This window comes from Maylandia zebra, linkage group LG14 (assembly GCF_041146795.1).
Source record: "Maylandia zebra isolate NMK-2024a linkage group LG14, Mzebra_GT3a, whole genome shotgun sequence".
NCBI classification, from domain to species: domain Eukaryota; kingdom Metazoa; phylum Chordata; class Actinopteri; order Cichliformes; family Cichlidae; genus Maylandia; species Maylandia zebra.
In genome coordinates, this window is record NC_135180.1 from 11705596 (window position 1) to 11726727 (window position 21132).

Here is a 21132-nt window from a genome sequence, read left to right on the forward strand (position 1 = left end):
ACAGAGGGGAGATTTTATTGTTTAGAGTTCATTAAAATAATACATTTGCATGATAGAAAGGCCAGAAAGGTCAGTGGTTTAACACTGTGTGCAGATTTTGGTTGTGCATCTGCTATTTTCACACCTCGTCCACCAAGTGCCAGACAAGATTTGACATGTGTCTTAGAATACATGCAGTTATGTGTGTACCCAAGTCATGCCCCCACTGTAATTTAGTGCGGATGCTGCTGTCAGAGTCTGAAGAACACTGAAGGTCACTCGTTGATGAAGCTGTTCATCTTTGGCTACTCATATTTTTTCCCTTCTACTTCCTGTACACTGAAAACTTTAGAATAGAACATGTTTGCAGAAAAATGAGATTCAGCACAAAACTGAGAGCTCACTGCAGACACTAAAAGCAAAAGTCTCTGTAGCATTTAAGCTATTATATGGTATATACTATACTGGGGTGACGATTTGCTAATAAGTGATTTAATGCACGCCTACAGCATTTTAGGCCACCTAGTCGCTCTTTTACTCCTTTTATGAATGGATTTTAAAAGTTTTGTAACTGATCCGCCTTTATTTTTTTCTTTGTTTTTTCATAAGAAGCCAAAGAACATTTTATTTAGTTTTTGAAACCAGCTGAAAGATATAGATGACACAAGAAAGGTCAACTTTGTTCAAGTATTAACTTCAGATCAGCACCAGATGATCCTTTAACCCTAACCACGATTGAATCCTAACCCCCAACCCAACGATGGCTCGAAACGCTCCCTTTGTTGGATTTTTTCCTGAGTGGACATCCGCAGGTTCTTTTCTGTGTCGCAGGACTAAAACATAATAACTATGTGATTGATCACTTGCAATAGTAAACCTGGATCAACATTAATCATATGATGATCCAGGAACAACACCAACACCTGAATATCAGATACACCATCAGCACCAGAGGCATAAAAGCAAGAATGTGCTCCTTTTAAAGTCCTCTTTAATAGCTGTGAGATGATCTAGTGCATTTAACTCAACCATTCTTCCAACAAGGGATCAAATCTGAATTCAGTGCCTTTGAATAAAAGCAATTTAATATTGATATTTCTGGGCTCAAGTGCCCCATTTGGCAGCTAAATCCACACATGCATTCAGTATAACAATAATAAAGGCAGAATTAAGCCGTGGTACCTGCTGAACATCACCCTCGGTGAAGGGAAGCTTAGTTGACACGTGGAACATAATCTCCCTCTGTCTGAAGACGGTGTAGACAGATTCAGACCCCGTCTGTCCATGGGACACGTCCAGCCCACCACGGAACCTGTCACAGGATCAGAGCGCTCATGTTCTCTGTGCAGCCTCCAGCCTTCACTTACAAGGTTCTGTTTCATGCATTTTACACATCCCGTCATCACATTTTAAGCCTAACTGGCTCCAGTGTCATTCAAATGTGATGTGTCAGCTACAATTTATAGTCTCCTTATGTAAAAGCAACAAGTGTAACCCTATAGGAGAAAGCTTGCGGCACCCCCCACCCCCCTACCTTACAATAAACAAAGCTCTGATTACCTGTCCATGTGGCACTTTCTTTGCACAAATCTGTTGCACTAAGCAGTTTACCCACGTTGCATGCTGAGTCCGAAACAGCAGGACAAATTGCTCCAAGGTTACAGTAATTAAAGCTCGCCATGTTCTTCACTGTAATAAGCCCAAGGTTCCTTCTTTTAGACTCACTCGTTTCTTTGCATTTAAATTTGACTGAATCCTTTCTTCCTGCCACTTTCTCTCACATTATTCTACAAGTTTTATGCCAGTGAACTGCATTTTACTACCCTCACCCTTTAAAATCTTGCAGTTCAACCGTGTCTCCTAAGATACTGAGAAACTCCTTGAAAGCTGGCGTCTCCTCATTGTTTCCAAATAGCTCCTCTTCTGATGTCTGAGGAGGAAAACACATACGTGCACATAAAGTGAAGGACAGACAAGAGAAAGATAGATGAGATAAAAGGGTACATGTAAAGTAAGCGGAAGCTAATTAAAATAGCTCACCTGTCCAAACTTCTGGTAGATGACTCCGAATTTGAACGTGTTGTTCACCTCATGTTCATCGTAAGCCACTATTAACTGGGATCCCTGTACGTAAACAAAACAGAGGAAAAGTCGTACTTTCTTCCTATGATTATAAGTTGTACACTTTTAAAAAAAGAAGTGTTTTCCTTCTCTATAACACGTCTCCAGGGCCGGTTTTATTGGGTCCATGTTATGTAAGGCTGTCATGCAACAAACTGTATAGCAGCCCCCAGCGAGGGCAGTGATCCTGTTGCTGTCTCTTGCATACGGAGACACAGATGGTTTTTTTCCTTCCCTGAGGCACAGGCTGAAAGCATGCTCCATCACACTCCTCCATCAGGCTCACAGGAGGAGGAGGAGGAGGAGGAGGAACAGATCCATCAAATTCATTTTAGAGAGTTGCGGTATCATCAATCGTTTCTTGACTAATATGCTTACTGCGCAGGGCAGATGTTAGAGAGGCAGGAAGTAGGGGGTAAAATGTGACAAGAAGGACGTGTTTTTGTGGATAAAATTTTAGGAGGTTGAAAAGTTAATGAAATCCAATGTGTAGGGACAGGCAGGTGATGCTGGCAAAAAATAATTAAAGCTCAAATGTCTACAAAAGCCACGGGCTTTAAATAAAAGCCATCAAATATTTATAGATATGAAAATTCATGAAAAGTTATTTATGAACGTTGGTGTAAAGTTGTGGCAGCTATAATTAAATGTCTTTTCAGCTATACTGCCCCCCTTTGTGTCTCAGGAGACGTAAGGGACTGGTAAAGCTACCTCGTTTCAGCTTGAATGAATATTTGCCTTGGACGGAGGAGCTCAGGTCACACTGGGTGTGATGATGGTTGCAGTGCAGGAACTGAGGATGAACTCACCCGTGGGTACAGGACGGGGTTGAACTTCAGCCCTGTGGCATCATCACAAAAGACCTAACAGATGAAAAAACATAGAGAAGAAGGATTACTGTAAAGGAGCACTAATCCAATGTACCAGAAAATGTCTTAGAGACAATAATAATCAGTCACATGTCAGAGAGCAAAAAGAAATATAACAGGAAGGGAACAATTCCACTTCAACATTTTTTCCTGTTACCTTGACTTCTTTAATGCAATTTTTGTCCAGTTATTACTTGTGAGAAGTGCTATTCTGAAATAATACATGTGATTACGAAAGTCTTTCCTTCTCCCTCACGCTCAGGTGTTCACCATACCTCCCTGAATATGTGCCATTATGTTTTGATGTTGCTATATGTGCATGGAGACTGTCTGCCTTTAAACCTGGTGTACCTGTGAGCTCTATCTTACCTTGGCAATCTGTGGTACGCTGGGCAGCTGGTTGATCCCTGCTAAAGAGATCCTATCGTGAACTGTTTTGGTCCTCGACCTGCAAGAAGAATATAAATTGGTCATCCACATAGAGAAGGGATGTCAAACATAAGGCCCGTGGACTAAAATCGGGCTGGCAAAGACTCTGATCCGGCCCATTGGATGGCTTTGGAAAATGTATTGGAGGGCATACATTTTGGACTTTTAACTGTGTTTTCATAAGTTTTCCTACTGATTAAGAACTCATCTATGGCATTTCATAGGACACTAAAGTAATTTTGTGATAGATTAAAAAAAACCAAACAATTAACATGTCAATTTTTTACAGTGGTCCCACAGTTAAAAAAAATGCAAAATGTGAATGAACAAAAACTTTATTTTATAATTACAGTACAGTCTGGGCAGGGAGCTGCGTAACTTTTTCTCTTATTTTACACAATTGTTTGTTGCACTTTAAACCCAATGGGGATTAAATGGGCAGTTAAAGTTCTTACACTGACAGAAATGGGAATTTTACTGGCCCCGCCCACTCAAAATGGGCTGAATGTAAAAGGACTTATAGGACCGTTCAAGAATTTGTTCCATCAAAGAGATTTCTAGTTAACTCCTAGTGTCCATGTAGTTCACTGTCCCGGTGAAATTTAAGGAAGAATATGAGGAAATGTGAACTAATCATTTTAACCAATTTCGAATTGAAAAAAAAAATAAAGTCACTGGGCTCATTGACTCTAAATGTAGCAGTGCTGCTCATAACACTAGCATTATCACAGTCATCTGTCATAGAGAAGATTAGCAATCACCTGGCTACAGTTCTCTGTGCAACACCCACAATGGCTACGTAACAACAAAGCATTATGCTATTTGTTTTGCTCGCCCGTTAATCAAAATGTCACCAACTGTGATAATAGCAAAAAACATTCATCACAGAGCAACAAAATCATATGAAATTTGGCAAACATGGAGTGCACAGAGCTGCAATAAAACAGAATGGAGGCCTGGGTTATTAGTGTGTTTTAGCCATGCCAACAGTGTTTGTGTTTCTTTGGGGTTTTAGGTTTGTCGAATAATTAATTGGAGCTTGACTGTGGTTCAGACAGAAATGTCACAAAAATGTAGCGCAAATGTTTGAGAATGGCATTTGGGTCGTGTGGATGGATTGATTTTTGCCACAACATTTGTTTTAGAAGAATCTGAATGAACTGGCACTAGGCCAGGACAGGTTTTCATTCATCCTCCTTTCGCTCTTATTATCACGCTATGGCAAGTATTTTTGGTTTAGCCCATCACTAACAGGAACATGAAGGAAAACCACATCAGACTTTAAATCCTGAACTTATAATATGTGAAGTGAAGCTACTGTTGCTGCCTTTGCCTGATTGTACCTGAGCATGATGCGCAGGAACTCCTGTCCCTCAGCCTCTTCGTGTTTCAGGGACATGATGAGGTTGCCTATGCTGCTGCCGGTGCAATAGTAGTTCATGTGCTCCTGGGTGTATGGATACAGAGAAGGAGGTAAGCGAGGGAGAAAGGTGCAGTTTAGACTTTAAAGACTCGCACTGCTTGGTACAAACTGACATGACTGCACTAACCTTGCCCAGGAAGTGTTTGCGGTAGGCACGGGCTGTGCTGTTGCACTCCAGACGGTAGCTGTGCCCCCCACCGGGGCTCATGCCCTCTCCTCCGTCTTCCTCCTCACAGAAACTAGATTCTGAGGAAGATGGAGTTCCTGCCGGTGCCTCCACATCTTCAATCCAATAACCCCCGAACTGGGGCAGGATTACCTGGGGGTATGGACCACCTTTCTCTAGGACCTTGCGTGTAACATAAACCAACATAAAACATAACCAACTAAAAAAGTGTGTGCTTTTCATGTTTTGCCAAAGGTTGCAAATGTTTTGCATTATGGCTGAGTGAAAGATGAGCTAGAAATGACTCACATCTTCTATCCGTGGGTAGGGGATATAGTCATCCTGTAAAAGAAAAGAGGACAGACATACATACACATATGCACACACCATCAGTAACACTTTTAACTTGTATGAACTTCACTGACTTTTGCGACGGTGAAACAGATCCAAGCACATCCACAAACACAGGTGCGAAAGGGGAGCGCAGCTCACGATACTAAATAAACGTCGGGGCGATGATGCAACGCAAAATGCAAAGTCATCAGCAAACATCAGCGAGGGAGTGTGTTTGATTCAGTGGCCCCTGAGATTTTAGAGCTGTGTGCCTTTGGCACTGCTAGCCCAGCTCCAGTGTGACCTCTAAAATACTGCTGAGGCCTGTCTGCATTGTTGGTGGTGCAGGGCTCCGGGCAGCCAGTCATTTATATTCTGTGGCAGCAGGAGCCAGCAACTCTGGCAGGCCGGAGAGGATCAATTGACAGCTGGAGTTCATTCAACTTATAATCAATCTGATCAGGGGGTTATGGATTTTTGCACTTTGAAAGCCCTGAGAAAAGTCTGAAAAACATTCACGGGGTGTTGAGAATTCCTTCGCGGCGAGGAGTCCGACCACAGAGCAAAGCAGTGCAGCAATGAAGCACAGCATGCAGAATAAATGGTGACACACACAGACACACTAATGAGACCCACAGAGAAGATATCAACAAGTGTGTATCGAGTCACACCTTCCATTTTTTGGTCTCTTCAGCTTTAGGGACCTTATTAAAGTCCAATCGCAGCATAAGAGTGGAAAAGCACAAGAGGTCAAAAAAGAATTTAAAAAAATACAAGTTCAGTTTATTTGTGCAATGTTCCAAAAGGGTGCAGAAACATTCTTGTTTTCAGACTTCAGACTGTCTCATCTGCTGACAGGTGAAAACAGAGTGAGTCATACGTGCTAATATACTCTCTTGCAAACACAAACACACACACATGCACGAGCGCACACAGGTAATGCAGTCACTTAGTCATCCCCTCTCTGAATCCAGCTTCCACACACTAAGTGTTCCTTTCTTCACTTGTTATTATCATTTGTTGGAACACAGAAACGCTGAGGCGCAGGCCGAAGCCTTTTTTTTCATAGTATGCAGCGCAGTGCAAATATATGCAGCTACGAAAAGCCAATCTAGTACACACAGTAAATTGGCCAATTATGCTACAGGCCCAGTGGAACAGCTCATCTACATGACTGAGAATAAGAGTGAGGAAATAAATGCATGTGTGCAGATTCACAGCTCTTAGCATACACACCACCACCACGCCACCGCCATCGCTTATACTGCCACCAATCATACCAAGAGTCAGGCAGAATTCATTTGAAGAGTGCAAATGCAACCCCGACACACACACACATACAAGTGTTTGCACACACTTCTAAGTCTAATCTGTAGTGGTTTATGTCTGTCTGAGTGCATACTGATGGAGCAGCTGTTGCAGTCAGCAGGGAGTCAGTGTCAACAGTACGACACTGATCAGAAAGAGTCTTCAGAGGCTTCGATTTTTGGTCATACAGAAAAGCCAAAGGCAGAGGAAGCAGAGAGAGGGGTGAAAATTGGTGAAGCTGACAAAAGAACAGGAAAGGAGGGAGTGGACTGGAGATGGGGAGCAAAAAAAAAGAAAAAAGTGACCTTCATCATCAGGAACACACTTTGAAAGCCTGATTCCAAACGTTCAGAGCCCAGACGAGAAGGTCAATGCAAGCTGTGCTTCAGCAAAGACCGACGAGCTGCCAGTTTCACTCTGCATACGTGTGTGACTCTTTGATCATCAGGCTGCTTAGGGGGTCGTCATCCTCTAGTTACACTTTCTAAATAACTCCAGTGATGTCCTCAATCAGGTTCTCCCTCACGCTGACTTACCATCTCACACCTTGTCTCCTCTTAGCTATTTCTGTTTACTTCTATTCTAAACACAGATGCTATTTTACATTGTTTTTGACTCAGTCTCTTACACGATGCTGTGTTTCTCTAACTGTAAATAGACCACACGGCAGTCTTACTTGCTGTTACTGATACTGTAAAGAATATTTTCAACAGTGGATCAATTCGTATGTGGTACAGTGAATAATACTCACTGCAATAATCAGAAAAGGCTGCGCACATGAGACTGACCTAAAATGAACTACAGAGGCCGACAAGTCAGTCAATGCTCATTGAGTTTTTGAGCGCCAGTAGAGTCCCACAGTGTGGGGGAATATCATATTTCAGGCTTTGGATGCAAAGAATTGTTTGTTTTGGTCTTTTTAAAGGATTTGTTGACAATAGAAGGAAAAAAATAAACACAAATCATCAGCAGTCTCAAAGAAAGTTTAAAAGAAACAAATGGAAATGTTATAATTTTGTTGGAGGGAGCTTTTCTGGTATTTAATATGGTGCATTCAGGGGTCACTGGATAAAACTGGCATTCCTTAACTTTCAGCTGCAGGTCAGTTCACACCTCTTGGATCCTGAGCGAAGAAAGTCTAATGACTTAAAAGTATGGGGCTTTCTATTTTTAACCTATTAACGGTTCCCAGTATGACCACCTAATAATTCACGTCTTGGACATCTAATAATAAACCCGCATGAGCAATTATCTCTGTCTGAATCTTCCTATGGTCATATGCTCCCTTTTTAGTATGTTTTCTTTCCTACCTTACTTCTCTTCCTCCTCACCCTTTTTAACCCCCCTCGCCCAACCCCATCTGTCGTCAGACAACTCAAAGCCTGCACCCTTAGGGCCCTGTGGAGGGCACAAAGTGGTCGAACACACAGAGAGAGACAGCCTTTGTTCAGAACAAAAATAAAATCAATGTATTCCACACAGAGAAGGAGAAAATAGTCATGCCAGTCCAGATCTTTGTGTGGATGTTCACTGCCGCCTGCATGCCTATTATCCAATCTAAGACACACGCAGCGCCGACTTTCAGTGATTAAATCATCAGCGTGAGCCCTATTCAAGTATATGTTAAAGCTGATTTTGGTCAAAGAAAAACAAGGTGATAGGAGGAACCTTTTTATGGCAAAAAAAACCTCTCTACTATAGCTCAGTAGTGCTGGCTGAAGATAGGGAAAGAATGGAGGAAATAGAGATACTGAAATAAGGAAATGATAGAGGGACAGCAGCAGAGAAGGAAATGGCATTCAGAGGAATGAAAATTTCGTCATACCTGCATCTTTTCCAGCATGTCGAAGAACTCTGCAGACTGGAACAGAGACAGAAATAGATTACAAAGTATCTAAAACAAGCTGAAAGAGAGTTAAACTCTGACTGTCAGAGGGCGACAAGCTACTGACACCATTTAGCCGGCAGCAGTTCAATCATCGCCCTTTGGCTGGCTTCAATTTACACCTCACACAAGTGTTTTGACACTCAATGCTCAACCTAAACGTCTGCATTTAAAGCCCTCACACTGATAACATTCATCTGCAAGAGTAGATTGTGCCGCTCCCTCCCCTCCACGGGATCAGCTCTGCAGCGTCACAGAGGGCTGGGTCAGTCTTTCACACCCACACGCGCTCACACACTGATAAAAAACCACTTCCTCAAGGAGCAACACATACTACATAACACACAAACCAGCTTCCTTAAGTGCATTCACACACACACACACACACACACACACACACACACACACACACACACACACACACACACACACCGCCCTGTTCCCACGGGGTCTCCGCCTTGCCACATTAACAAGCTGCAAGGGTGATAATGGCCTTATGCTCAGATTTTGACACATATATAGCATGCAAAGCAATGCATGGACAGTTTTAGGTAACAAGTGTGTGTGAGCGCATCAGCGCTTTGACTCACATCACAGGAGATACTGATCTCTGACCCCAAATTAACCTTGCCATTAAAAAAAACTGGTTTAAACACAGACAGAAGTTGAGCGCCTCTCATCATCAACTCTATAACTGCAGTGTTGTGCTTCCTTTTTAAACTGCTTCTGCAAAAACAAACAAAGTCGTGTAATGCCTACTTTAATTATATTTGACAGCTAGAGTCATGCTGGCACATGTGAAGGAGTTTTTGCTACATTGAGCAGTGCCCAGGGCAGCTAAAAAGACACGCTGTAGCAGATCACCTTTGCAGCGTCCCAATGGGCTCTTGGGAGTGCAGACAGCATGTTGAGCCTCCAATGGTGTCCAGACAAGTCCAAAGACAAGGAAGCCATATCTGCCTTTCTGTTCCACTGTCAGTCTAAAACATATCTCTACATGCCTACTTCCCTTTTCTCACCGTTGCTCTCTAATCTCAGTGTGTCATTCTCCTAATCTGTCCCCTATACTCTCTTATTACTCAGTCATTTCCTCTTTTCTTTTATTAGCCTTTTTCTCTCTTAGTTTTTCTTGCCTTTTCTCTCCTGCTCGCACTCGTTCACTCTTTCTGTGTTAGCCCGGTGACATCTGGATATCTTATTTCCCATGGCAACCTGTGGAGGCTTCCACGATCAGCCTGTCAGTCTGCCTGACTGACTCAATGACTGGCAGACTCACTGGTAGCTAGAATTCACACATACTCACGCTAATCATGAACACAACCACCCAGACACTGACAGAAATGATGACAAAGCACAAAAAAAGTAAACAGGAACTGAACTTGCTCACATTCTTCTTCTGCTTTCTCTCATAAATATATTTTTATTCTTTTCCAAATATCAGAACATTACATCTGCAGCATTTGCATGGCATTTCTATTTGAATAGTCATTAATTAGATGCACAGCCTTTTTGGGTGAAGGGATGGACCGAAACTAAAAGCCCTGACCTCTCAGCTATCAGGTGTACATGAAATCCAACCGTTGAGAGTTGAGAACGCGTTGTTAACCCCCTCCCCAAAAAAACCCCTCTCAGCATTGCTCGGCTTTGTCACACTTGTGGCCCAATGGCACGCAGCTGAACTGACACGCATGTGTAAATGTGATATTTTAGCTCTCTGGTTGCAAAATGTTGCACACGTGGGTGTAAAGCAGCTATTAAGAAGGCACAAAACTGTAGAAAGTTTAAGAGGGTGCAGAGGATGCCGCTACCTCACTCATAACACTAAGTGCCTCTGCGGTTGTTTCTCCTGCAGTGACTTGAGGACCTGAAGTTTGACTCGATGTGACATACGCCTATTTCTGAAGTCACAATATAAACAAATATTAGCTGCAAGACGAGGTAACTGATTAACTTAGCGGCAATAACAGTAAAGTTTGAACACATGTCTGATAGCTTCAGTTAAAGTTCACTTGCTTTGATTTTGAAATGATAAGTTGGTATGAGTAGAAACTTACTAACCTACATTCATTCATCATAAACTTGCGCGCCAAGTTGAAAAAACTCCCCATTACACATCAAACTGCTGGGACTTGCATGGTAACCAGTGCAGACTTACCTTGAGAAGGGCAACCAAAACATTTGAGTCTTTAAGTGTCCCTGCCTTCCTCTTATTCTTACCCTTCCTTCTACATTTTAGAAGAGCTCTTCCCTCTCCCACACATTTATAATGTCTGTTTTGCCTTCAAACATGGCCACTAAAGCTTAAACAGGAAAATCAAGTAAGGCAGCAAACTGAATTGTTTGTCAAAGCAAAACAGGTCATGCCCTTGTTTATGTGTCTGACACACACACACACACACACACACACACACACACACACACACACACACACACGCTTAGCCTTACCCTAAACCTAACAATAACACAATTGTAAATCTGACACTAAAACCTTATTTTGAGCCTCAAAAATGCCTTAAAACTTGTATGGACAGGCATTTTGTCCTTATAAGACTGTTGGTCCTCACAAGTATAGTGACATGCCAATTTTCTGTCCTCTCAAAGATGCCTAAACAAGTACATACACACACACACACTGTAAGTCATCCAAGGTATTGCCAAGTTTGGTGTTGCTCTCTTTGAAGACTGTTGACTATCAGCATCCATACACATTATTAATGTCAAAAAGGAAGTACCTGAATAAAGTATTGTACAAATACAAACATTAGATCACCTGTAAGGAAGAAATTCCAGGCACAAACTATACAGTCTCTGTTTTAGCATACACTCCCTAAGCCAGTCTACTGCTGTACAATGGTGTGGATAAATTAGAGTTAAACCACCAAATACATAACTACTTAGTATGCTAACTTATAAATTGATCATGGGCCACTTTGTTAGGTATACCTGTTCAACTTCTTGTTCAGAGCATTCTCATTCCCGACGCGTAACATGCCGACGATTTGTCACAGGCGTCCCAGGGGCGAAAGGTAACCTGCCGTGTCCCTATGATATGCGCCTGATTGTGGATGGAATCCAATAGAATGACGCTCCCGGCGGTAACACACGCTCCAGCAGTGTATTCCAGTCCTAACCCTAACCTTTACCACAACCTTAATCGTGTTAGATAGTGTTTTGCAAAGCAATTCATGAGGAGAAACTAAATAAATGTACATGTGTAGATTCAGTCCAAATGGTTCTCATGATTCCTCCTGTTTCCGAATGCGTAACATAGGAATGTGTTGGGTGGCCGAAAGCGTAACTTCCCGGCTATTTGTCACATAGGGTAATATGTTACGCTTTGGGAGTGAGAACGTTTTGTCTTGTTATAGCAAATATCTAATCGGCCAACGAGATGGCAGCAACCACATGCACTTAGGCATGTATTTGTGGTCAAAATGGCCTGCTTAAGTTCAAACTGAGCATCAGACGGAGAAAGAAAGGTAATGGTTGTTGGTGCCAGACAGGCTGATCTGGGTATTTCAGAAAATGCTGATCTGCTGGGATTTTCCCACACAACCATCTCTGGGGTTTACAGAGAATGGTATGAAAAAAGAGAAAATGCCAAGTGAGCTGTGGTTCTCTGGATGAAAATGCCTCGTTAACGTCAGAGTTCAGAGCAGAATGGGTCCGACTGCTTTCAGCTGATAGGAAAGCAAGAAAAACTCAGATAACCACTTGTTCCTTGGCATACTCTGGTCTCCTTAGCTCCAGCATGGTTTGAACACAACAGCCTGTCTGAGCATTGTTGCTGACCACAGTGTGCCCATGTTTTGATGGCTGCTCCAAGCAGGATAAGAGAACATGTCACAAAACTAAAACAAGGAGTTCACTGTTCTCAAACGACCTAGACAGTCACCGAATCTCAATCCACCAGAGCAGCTTTGGGATGTGGTTTAATGGGAGATTCACTTCACGGATGTGCAGCACACCGTTGAATCTGTGCCTCCACGGTTTAAGGGAGTTCAGAAGTCAAAAAAAATGGCAAGGTTTACCTAATGAAGTGGCTGGTGTGCATGTATGTCAGAATAATATTATATTTACAGATGATCAAGAAGGGGTTATTTGTTTATAACATTCAGCATTTTGGATCTGAATTTCAAAATACTCACATCACACACGTTATATAAGCTTGTGAGTGGCTTTTGACTGTAAAGCAGCAGAAATGGAAATACTCAACAAACCAGAAGTACCTCCGATTTGCACTTAAACGCATCACTTGAGCAAACACAGTTTTCCCGCCGCTGCTGCCTTAACACGTTTGCTCGTGAGCTGTCCTCTGACGCCTATAACCTTAAACGCTTTTCCTAACCATGTAAAGAGCTTCTTACGAGAGCACCTATCTAACAATTAAAAAACAAAAATGGATAAAAGCAGGATTAGCGCCGACACGGTGCTGACAAAACGGATTTTATCAACATGTGCTTTGCGATCTGAGAAAGGAGACAAATGTTTCTACACAAAAGGCACGGATTTGCCGTAAACTGCAATTATAAAAAATTATATGTTTCATACGTTCACTGCCAGTGTGACTGATGATGAGTATCTCGCCATTAGGCCACTCTAGCTCATAGCAAAATTGGAGGCTGCTGTTTGATAATTACAAGAAATCAGCCACACATCAAGAAGGTAATTGATGCCTTCTGTCTTGAGTTATATTTCTTCCATAATTTCTCTCACATATGATTCCTCTGAGAGCATAATTCAGTTCAATCATTCCTCTCTCACCGTGGACAAACTCCCATTCAGAGGACTCAGTAATGATGGCTTGCTTTGAGGTTGCTATCCTGACCAGGAGCCATCAGCTACTTCCTCACCATGCTAATCTCCCTCCATACAGAATGTATTCTTTCTTTTTGTCATGCTGAAGGAAAAAGAAAGAAAGATCTTCAGCTTTAGTGTGAGAGTAGTGCAGAGAGAGTGTCTGACAACATCATACCTCACACCACATGAGTCAGTGTAACAGCACCTGAGGAAGATGATCATCTACAAGATCTGTAGTTTAGCTACGTTCTCATATTTTTGTTTTTCACTTTGGTTCCCACTGTGGTCCCAATGGGGTCCCACTGTAGTAGACCATGATTCAATTTACATCACAATTCATTTTTAACAACAAAACGTTTTATCTGCAAAAGGAAGCTCAAAACAATGACAAGCATGGAAGAAAAGTGAGATCAGGTCCTCGAAAACCGCTTCGTGCTGTCATATACGGAAATTTCCAAGTGCCAGTCAAAGTAACAGGAGCCAAGGTAAAGTGCACACTCAAATGAATAGACATTTCCTTTTACTGGATGTCTTGTAGAACGCATCCTTCACTTTCCTGTAAAATTTCGAGACAAAATATAAAGCCAAGATTTAGCGGCACAGATGAGCATTCATTGTATCTCAGGCTCTTATTCCGCTTGCCTCCAGACGTAATCCCTTTTTTTAATGGCAAGCAGACATTGGAAAAAGAAGGATTACAGTACTCCACGCCTGGAGGAACCGTCACAGCAAAATGGGCATGCGACTGAGTTCACACAATGACATCAGCATGTTTGTGTTCTCTGAGAGCAATAATAGATATAATATATAATAATAGATATAAATAATGAACCTGATTTGAATCTTTAAAAAATTATAGGTTTTAATTTGTGGCATAGATAGCAGATGTTGTAAAAGCATAATAGCCTGTATTCGCCTGACATTTAGCCAGGACAACGGTAGGAAAACTGCTATTTTCATCTGCAATAATTTGCAAGAGAGAGCCAGAATCAGCTGAGCCATGAGCTGATGGGGACTGGCACTGAGATCAGCTGATTTGCCGGGATTGTAGCTTCGCTTGGCTTTGGCCTGCCCGAACTAACACCGTGCTTTATTTACATCCACAAATATGTTCTCTTGAACTTTTGTGACAGTGGTGTTTGTCACTGTCTCTGAATTGCATGCTTGTTAAAGGGATTTCACACTGAGGACAATCGCAGTCAGCTGATTTAACACATGTAGACAAATATCATATCCCACCATTAGCAAACATGCGTAGGTGTGTCTAGCTGCTCATACCTTCATGCTGGGCGGTGCAGTGCGGGGTGGTGATGGGGGACATTCTCCCAAAGGGACGTTGGAGATGTTCAGCAGCTCCTGTTTCCTGGAGAGAAGAAGAAAAAACGAAGAATAAATACTAAATCTTTTTTGTTTTTCTGGAACACATTTAAAGGTGTTTCTGCTGTTTAAACACCGTCCACCATGATATAATAGTAGTAATAAACAATTTTCAAGCTAAACTGTTTGAAATACGCAATATTTCAAAGTTCTCTGTCACACAGAACCTGAAAAAAAAAGTCATCTGGGGCTGGAAGACTACGTGATGATTCATGTGTTTCTGTGTATCACACGAGCACACATTAATGATCCCAGACGTTCAAGACTGAGCTGTCACTGATGGACAGCTGGAGGATTAGCAGCAGCTTCAGTCGTGACGGTTTGAGATGAACATCTCTCATGTTGAATTTAAGATCAAGATCAAGTTGGTGGTGTAGCGGTGAGCATAGCCGCTTTCCACACAGTTCGATTTCTACCTCTATTTCCTCTGGAGAGAGATTAGAGTCCAAAAAAGACAATGGAACACAATAAATGCATATGTCTAGCTTTTTTTTTTAACGTGAAATGACTATGCCCCCTCCCTTTTGTTCGTTAGATGGAGCTATCGTAGCTCCTCCATCCTTTCATGCAGCAGTGTCAAGTGGTCATGTAATGGAGAAATAGTCCTACTCCTTTCTTTTCTGTAGTTAAACCAGCAGTGCACCTTGATGTTGGCAGATGACACACATTTTTTTATGAGGCTCACATTACAAAAAAAAAGAAAAGATGCAAAATCACAGCCACATCTCCATTAGCCATATTTTGGGACACACCCAGACATAGCCCTACTTGTTCTTCAGGACACATGAAAAGCCCAATTCTTTCCACAGGCACGGTGATCACACAACGCAGCGCTGTGTTCACCCTGCGTATGTAGTATGTTAGCTTACAGTCAGCAGATGATGTGTGAATGTCAGTCGTAAGGAAATACAGACTGGAGGAGTTTATAAGGACTTAAAAAAAAAAAACCACCCATCATTTTCTTAGACATTGTTCATTGTTCTCTCTCTTTGTTCTCTTTACCCTAGAGCAGGGAAGGACACTGTTGCCTTTTTCCCCCACTGACCTGTGAAAAGGAAAAGCTTGTCCAAACTAAGGTCTCTGTGTAAACCCCTGCTGTGTGTCTCTACAGCACAGTGGCACCTATCTTTCTGTCCCTTACATTTACACCTGTGCGCAGGGATGGAGGGAATTTGTGTCCGCAAGAAAAGCAGGGAAAGATGTGAAGCTGTTGTCCTTGCAGCCTGGGCTGTGTCTTTGAGGCAATAAAACTGTGATTGCATCACATCAGATAGCTACCGCCCAGGAAGGGAGAGGACACATTGGGACAGCAGAAAGAAGGAAGCAAAGAAATAAATTAGGAAGGTCATAGAGAATATCTGTGCGTGGGACAACGTGTGAATAGAAAGTTTGGATGAAAATGTGGCGTGTCATACTCTAGGAAGGCGCTATTAAAATCAGCCTCTATGAAAACAGAATAACACACAGTTGTTCAGCAGACTCCTTAGAGGAGAGCTCCACCCTATAAGCTAGACCTAATACCAGCAATAGAGGTGTGAAGGTCAGAGTTTGTGAATGAAAGTCTGGATAATACATTAAAATTACATCTCACCACATAATAGCTTGCTTGTTATTTTTAGGAACGTTGGCTTCCTGACAAATCATCAAAGTGAGGGTCAGCCTGCGACCACAAAGTGCCCATCAAGGAGGTATCATTTAGTAATTTCCTCCAGTGGTAGATATGTATCGTGTTGTTATGACAACACCTCCTATCTGCACTCACTGCGAACGGGTGAACCTTGTCTTTGATCTCCCTTTCTGTTTAAGTTCATTAGAGCCAATTAAAGTTAATTAAATTAAGGTGGATTATGTATGTTAACACTAGTGGCTCAGAGAAGGAAATATGAGAAGGAATCGTGTGTGCATGGAGGCAGGGGGAGAGGAGGCGGCACTGGACGCGTCAGTGATGACTTTATATTGTAAAGAGGTGAGTGAAGAAGACACACTCAGTGCATCATGGGAAGTGCCAGGAGCCTATGCCTAGTGTAACTAAAGGAGGATTCATGGTCACTCGATCCAGCCCTAACAATATGCTCTATCAAAAAGGAAAGGTTTAGGCCTAATCTTAAAAGTAGAGAGGTTGTCTGTCTCCTTCAACTGGGAGCTGGTTCTTGATCAGTGCACTGCCCTCTAGTGGTCATTTTTTGCGGCTCCTATAAAACTATATTTAGATATGTTAAAGAGTTTCGGAGATATGAGTTCACTTCTTGCCTGAGAAAGTGAATGCGTTAATAAAATGATAAGGCTAGGTATGAGAATTCCCCTTCCTAGCCTAATATGCCAGATGATACGTACAATTTAAAACTGATATTTGGAGTCTTTGAACTTGACTTGATTCAACAAATATAAAAGTTTAACATTTGGTCCAAGAGACAGATATAAAGCCTGGTGAAAAGAACTGAGGTCCTCATAGTCCCCAGTCAATGTGGCTTTTTATACAGTTCTGTGGGCTGCCACAGACTCCAGTGGCACTGGAAGAAATTACAAAATGATAAAAATGGAGATATATAAGAAAAGGAAGCATTATGCATTGGCACCAGTTATCAGCTGTCAAGTCTGCTCCGGAGCCTCTGACTTTGTCATGAGGGAGACAGTAAAACTGAAACTTTTATTTAACATGTAATCTTGTAATCTTTATCAAGCAATGGATGGAAATCTGAAAGAAGAATCTTTGAGATTTCTAGTTATTCCTTCAGAAACTAGGGCACTTTTTAAAGGCCCTGGTAGGTTTTGGAAATATTGCTGTGTATTCAACTTTGTGACTCAGATGCAAAGATGAACACAAGATGAGAATTCTGGGAATAGGCACTTTTTTAATTAACAAGAACTGTGGTCAAAGAAAAACTAAATACCTGAATAATTGTCTGGTAAGAAAAAGAAAGAGTAAAAACTACAGTGTGGTTAAAAAAACAAAATGCGGGCCTGTTAGGTAGCTCACAAGGCTTTGCAAGCAGTATTGCTTAGAATGTGAATTTTCTTTGCATAGGTTTGCATGTGCAGCTGTGCTTCTTCCTCGCACCGTCTAAAATATACATGTTGGATTAACTGGCGGTTCTAAATCGGCAGCGGGACAGTGTGTGGTCTCTTTGTGTTAGCCTTGTGAAAGACCGCTGACCTGCTTTGGTGTATCTCACCTTTCACCCTGTATCAGCTAGGACAGGTTCCTGCCTATCACTTGGATAAACGTTTAAGGAAAGGGAAACAACATTATCAAGTAAGCACACAGGCTGTTATAGGTGAGATCACAGGGTCAAATTGCATTCATTCCTCTGGCTCTGAGCTAGCATGGATAATGTGCAGCATTCATTTCTGAGTGAGCAAATGGGCAGTGACTGCCACACTGTTAGATTCTTTTAATACTGCTGGGGAGGAACAGCTGTGTGGGTCTGTGAGGTCTGGGTACTCTTCCAAGAACTGGATAGTCACATGTGAAATAGCCATTCATCTATCCACAACAATAAAGTGGTTGTTTAAACTGCAAAACAAAAAAAAGGTGATTGTTGGATAAATTAGGTGCACTGTAACTTAACTCGGCCCTCTGTCACCTGGAGCTAAGATTAAGAGGTTGTAAACTCGCAAAGAAAAATAGGACATGCTGTGCTCTACATTTACATCAAAACTAGTACAAGCTGTACCATTCTTGTACAGCAGTGCGTGCCTATAATCCTTCTTGGATTTAGCTGGTGCTAATTATGGCTAATTCAACAGTAATTACATCTACACAGTCATCATGTTTATCTAATGACGATGTCAGTGACGCGTGCATGTGCGTGTGTGTGTGTGCATGTGTGTGTGTTTGTGACAGAGGCTGAATGAAAGGCCCATAAAAGAAAAAAGGCTTTAATACATCTCCGTTATTGATTAAACCCTCGAGATTAGATTTGGAAAGCGGGTCAACGGGAGAGCTATCCAGGACACAAAAGAGTGTTTGGGGAACAAAAAAAAGGGGGGACAACATCTTTACATGACTGACTGATCCTAGTAAGGAGATAAGGAAATGAAAAGAGGAAATCAGGACGATGGAGAGAGCTGAGATGATAAAAATAAAGAACAGCGGACAGACACAGAAGGACCGGGAAGAGGGTGAAGTGCAGGTCTCTGGTATGGAGCCCTCTCCCAAGGGCTCATGAATCTGTACTGTTTCCAGTTGGTCTTAATATTTGTTAGGAAACCTGATAAGGAGCCTGATCTTCGTGCTGATTGGACAATTACATGACTGATGGTTCGTGTAATGGGGTTAATACAACTGTAATTGGACACAAAAAAGGAAGAAAGATGGTTGATTATAGAGGGGGGGGGGGCAGGGTACACAAGAATCCATCTACCATGTATATTGGAGTAGGCCTGTAATAAGGAATTACACCACACAGCACAATCTGCTGCAATGTCACATATTAGACCTGGCAGCTCCAGCCCTGATCAGTACTTATGTTGGCTGATATTGACAGGTGACATACAGACAACGTGATTCCTTTTGACTCATATACTCTGTAGTTAAGTAAGGAAGTCATGAATGGATCCTAAAGAAGCCATGATGGTATTTTATGAATGGAGCCTAGAATTTAGATTTGCAAACAAGCTAAGTGTAGCCTTGAAAAAGGGTGCATGTATGGATGAAAACTCTTACGTTTTCCATTGTGTGTTTAATCTAGTTTCCCATATTAGCTGTCCCAAAAGTCTACTCCACATATAGATTTAAGAAATGGATGCACGGCTTAGTCAGCTGTTTGCCATGAAGACTTCAGGCATCCCAGATATGCACGGATATGTGTAGAGGTCAGGAGAGAAGTAATTATGAGGCAACTGCAGCCCAAGTCACCGGCTGCTTCCTGCGGGAACATCATGCCTCGCCCTCTCTGTCTTACTGCGACATGAATAGATACAAATTTGGCAGCCGGCAGGAGATTAGACCGTCCAGCCAGACAACCTGAAACACTCTCATTATCAATAAGAGGGGGAGACAGATAGCGAGAGGGGGGTGAAAGGAGGGGAGGAGGGAGCGGCATGTCTTGTATCCCAAAAAAAGAAACGCTGCTGCATTTCTAAATCAACAGATAAATTTGTTCAAAAATAATGGCTCCTTCATCTACAGAGTTGGTGCACTGGAGGGAGCAGCGGAAGTAAATAACCTTTTCATTTAGCCGTTCTGCTGATAGAGTACAAGAAAGTAAATGGATTCGGTGTTCGCGTGTGCCTCTATGTGTATGTGTGACACTCTCCAGACCCTGTTTTAAGAGCAAACACACACCTGAAGATGCACTCTGTCATTATCACCCTCACAACTTGTTTTTGTGACAGACTGGAACTCTCACCCAACGGCACTAAAATATTCAAACACACAAGCTGGAAGCTCTCTGGCTCTAAAGGAAAGACAGTTTGCTGTAAAAGTAGAGACAGTTGCCTTTGCATTTCATAGACTAAACCATAGTGACAGTTTACATACACCAGCCAATTTATTGGGTACACCTTGCTGGTATAGGGTTGGATCTGTTTGGCCTTCATAGGTGCCTTAACTCTTCATAGTGCTGGAAAGATTCTTTTGAGATCCATCCTTTATGCAAATCTCCCAGTCAACCACATCCCAAAGGTGATCTATTGAACTGAGATCTGGTGGCTCTGCGGGTTATTTTAGTAAAGAGAACTCATTGTAATGTTCAAGAAACCAGTTTGACATGATTTCAGCTTTGTGACATTGTGCATCATACTGTTGGAAGCAGCCATCAGATGATGGGTACACTGTGGTTATAAAAAGATGATCTGGTATGGTCATCAACAATACCCAGATAGGCTGTGGAATTTAAACAATGTTCAGTTAGTACTAACAGGTCCAAAGTGTGTCAGGTAAATATCCCTCACACAATCAGATCCACCACCAGCCTGAACCGGTCGTACAAAGAAGGATGGATCCATGCTTTCATGTTGTATATGCCAAATTCTGGCCCTACCATCTGAACATCCCAGCAGAAATTATGAGTCATTAGACCAAGCAATGTTTTATTATTATTCTCCAACTTTAATGTGTCTGTGCAAATTGTAGCCTTAGTTTTCTGTTCTTGGGTGACAGGAGTGGCACCGGGTGTGGCCTTCTGCAGCTGTAGGTTTGATACGTTGTACATTCAAAAAAGCTCTTCTGCGTACACTGGGTGTAACCATTATTTGAGTACAGTCAACAGTCTAGCCATTGTCCTCTGACCTCTGATATCAGCAAGGCACTTTCATTGCCCACTGGATATTTTCTCCTTTTAGATCATTTTGTGTAAACGATAGAGATGGTTTATGTGGATAGGGCATAAATTGTGATTCATCAAACCAGGTAACCCTTTTCTAATCTGCTGTTCTCCAACTTTCTTGAGCTCTTAGTGTAATTGTAGCCTCAGTTTTCTGCTCGTAGGTGACAGGAATG

The 21132-nt window shown here is 42.1% G+C and overlaps 1 protein-coding gene across 7 annotated transcripts in view; it reads right to left on the reverse strand.

Moving 5' to 3' along the window:
* Window positions 1-21132, reverse strand: part of rap1gap2a (RAP1 GTPase activating protein 2a) — a 98627-nt gene that overhangs the window by 12164 nt on the left and 65331 nt on the right. For 2 of the 7 annotated variants that reach the window (XM_004566993.6, XM_076892200.1), the window contains exons 3-13: window positions 14592-14676; window positions 8454-8489; window positions 5992-6024; window positions 5297-5329; window positions 4949-5170; window positions 4742-4845; window positions 3339-3417; window positions 2910-2963; window positions 2020-2103; window positions 1809-1909; window positions 1162-1291 (exon numbers count right to left, since the gene is read on the reverse strand). In XM_004566993.6, the coding sequence (XP_004567050.4) occupies window positions 1162-1291; window positions 1809-1909; window positions 2020-2103; window positions 2910-2963; window positions 3339-3417; window positions 4742-4845; window positions 4949-5170; window positions 5297-5329; window positions 5992-6024; window positions 8454-8489; window positions 14592-14676 (961 nt within the window). Of the gene's footprint in view, window positions 1-1161; window positions 1292-1808; window positions 1910-2019; window positions 2104-2909; window positions 2964-3338; window positions 3418-4741; window positions 4846-4948; window positions 5171-5296; window positions 5330-5991; window positions 6025-8453; window positions 8490-8582; window positions 8779-10668; window positions 10814-14591; window positions 14677-21132 lie in introns of those variants that run through there. The other 5 variants (XM_024804962.2, XM_076892199.1, XM_076892201.1 and 2 more) reach the window with 4 other exon arrangements.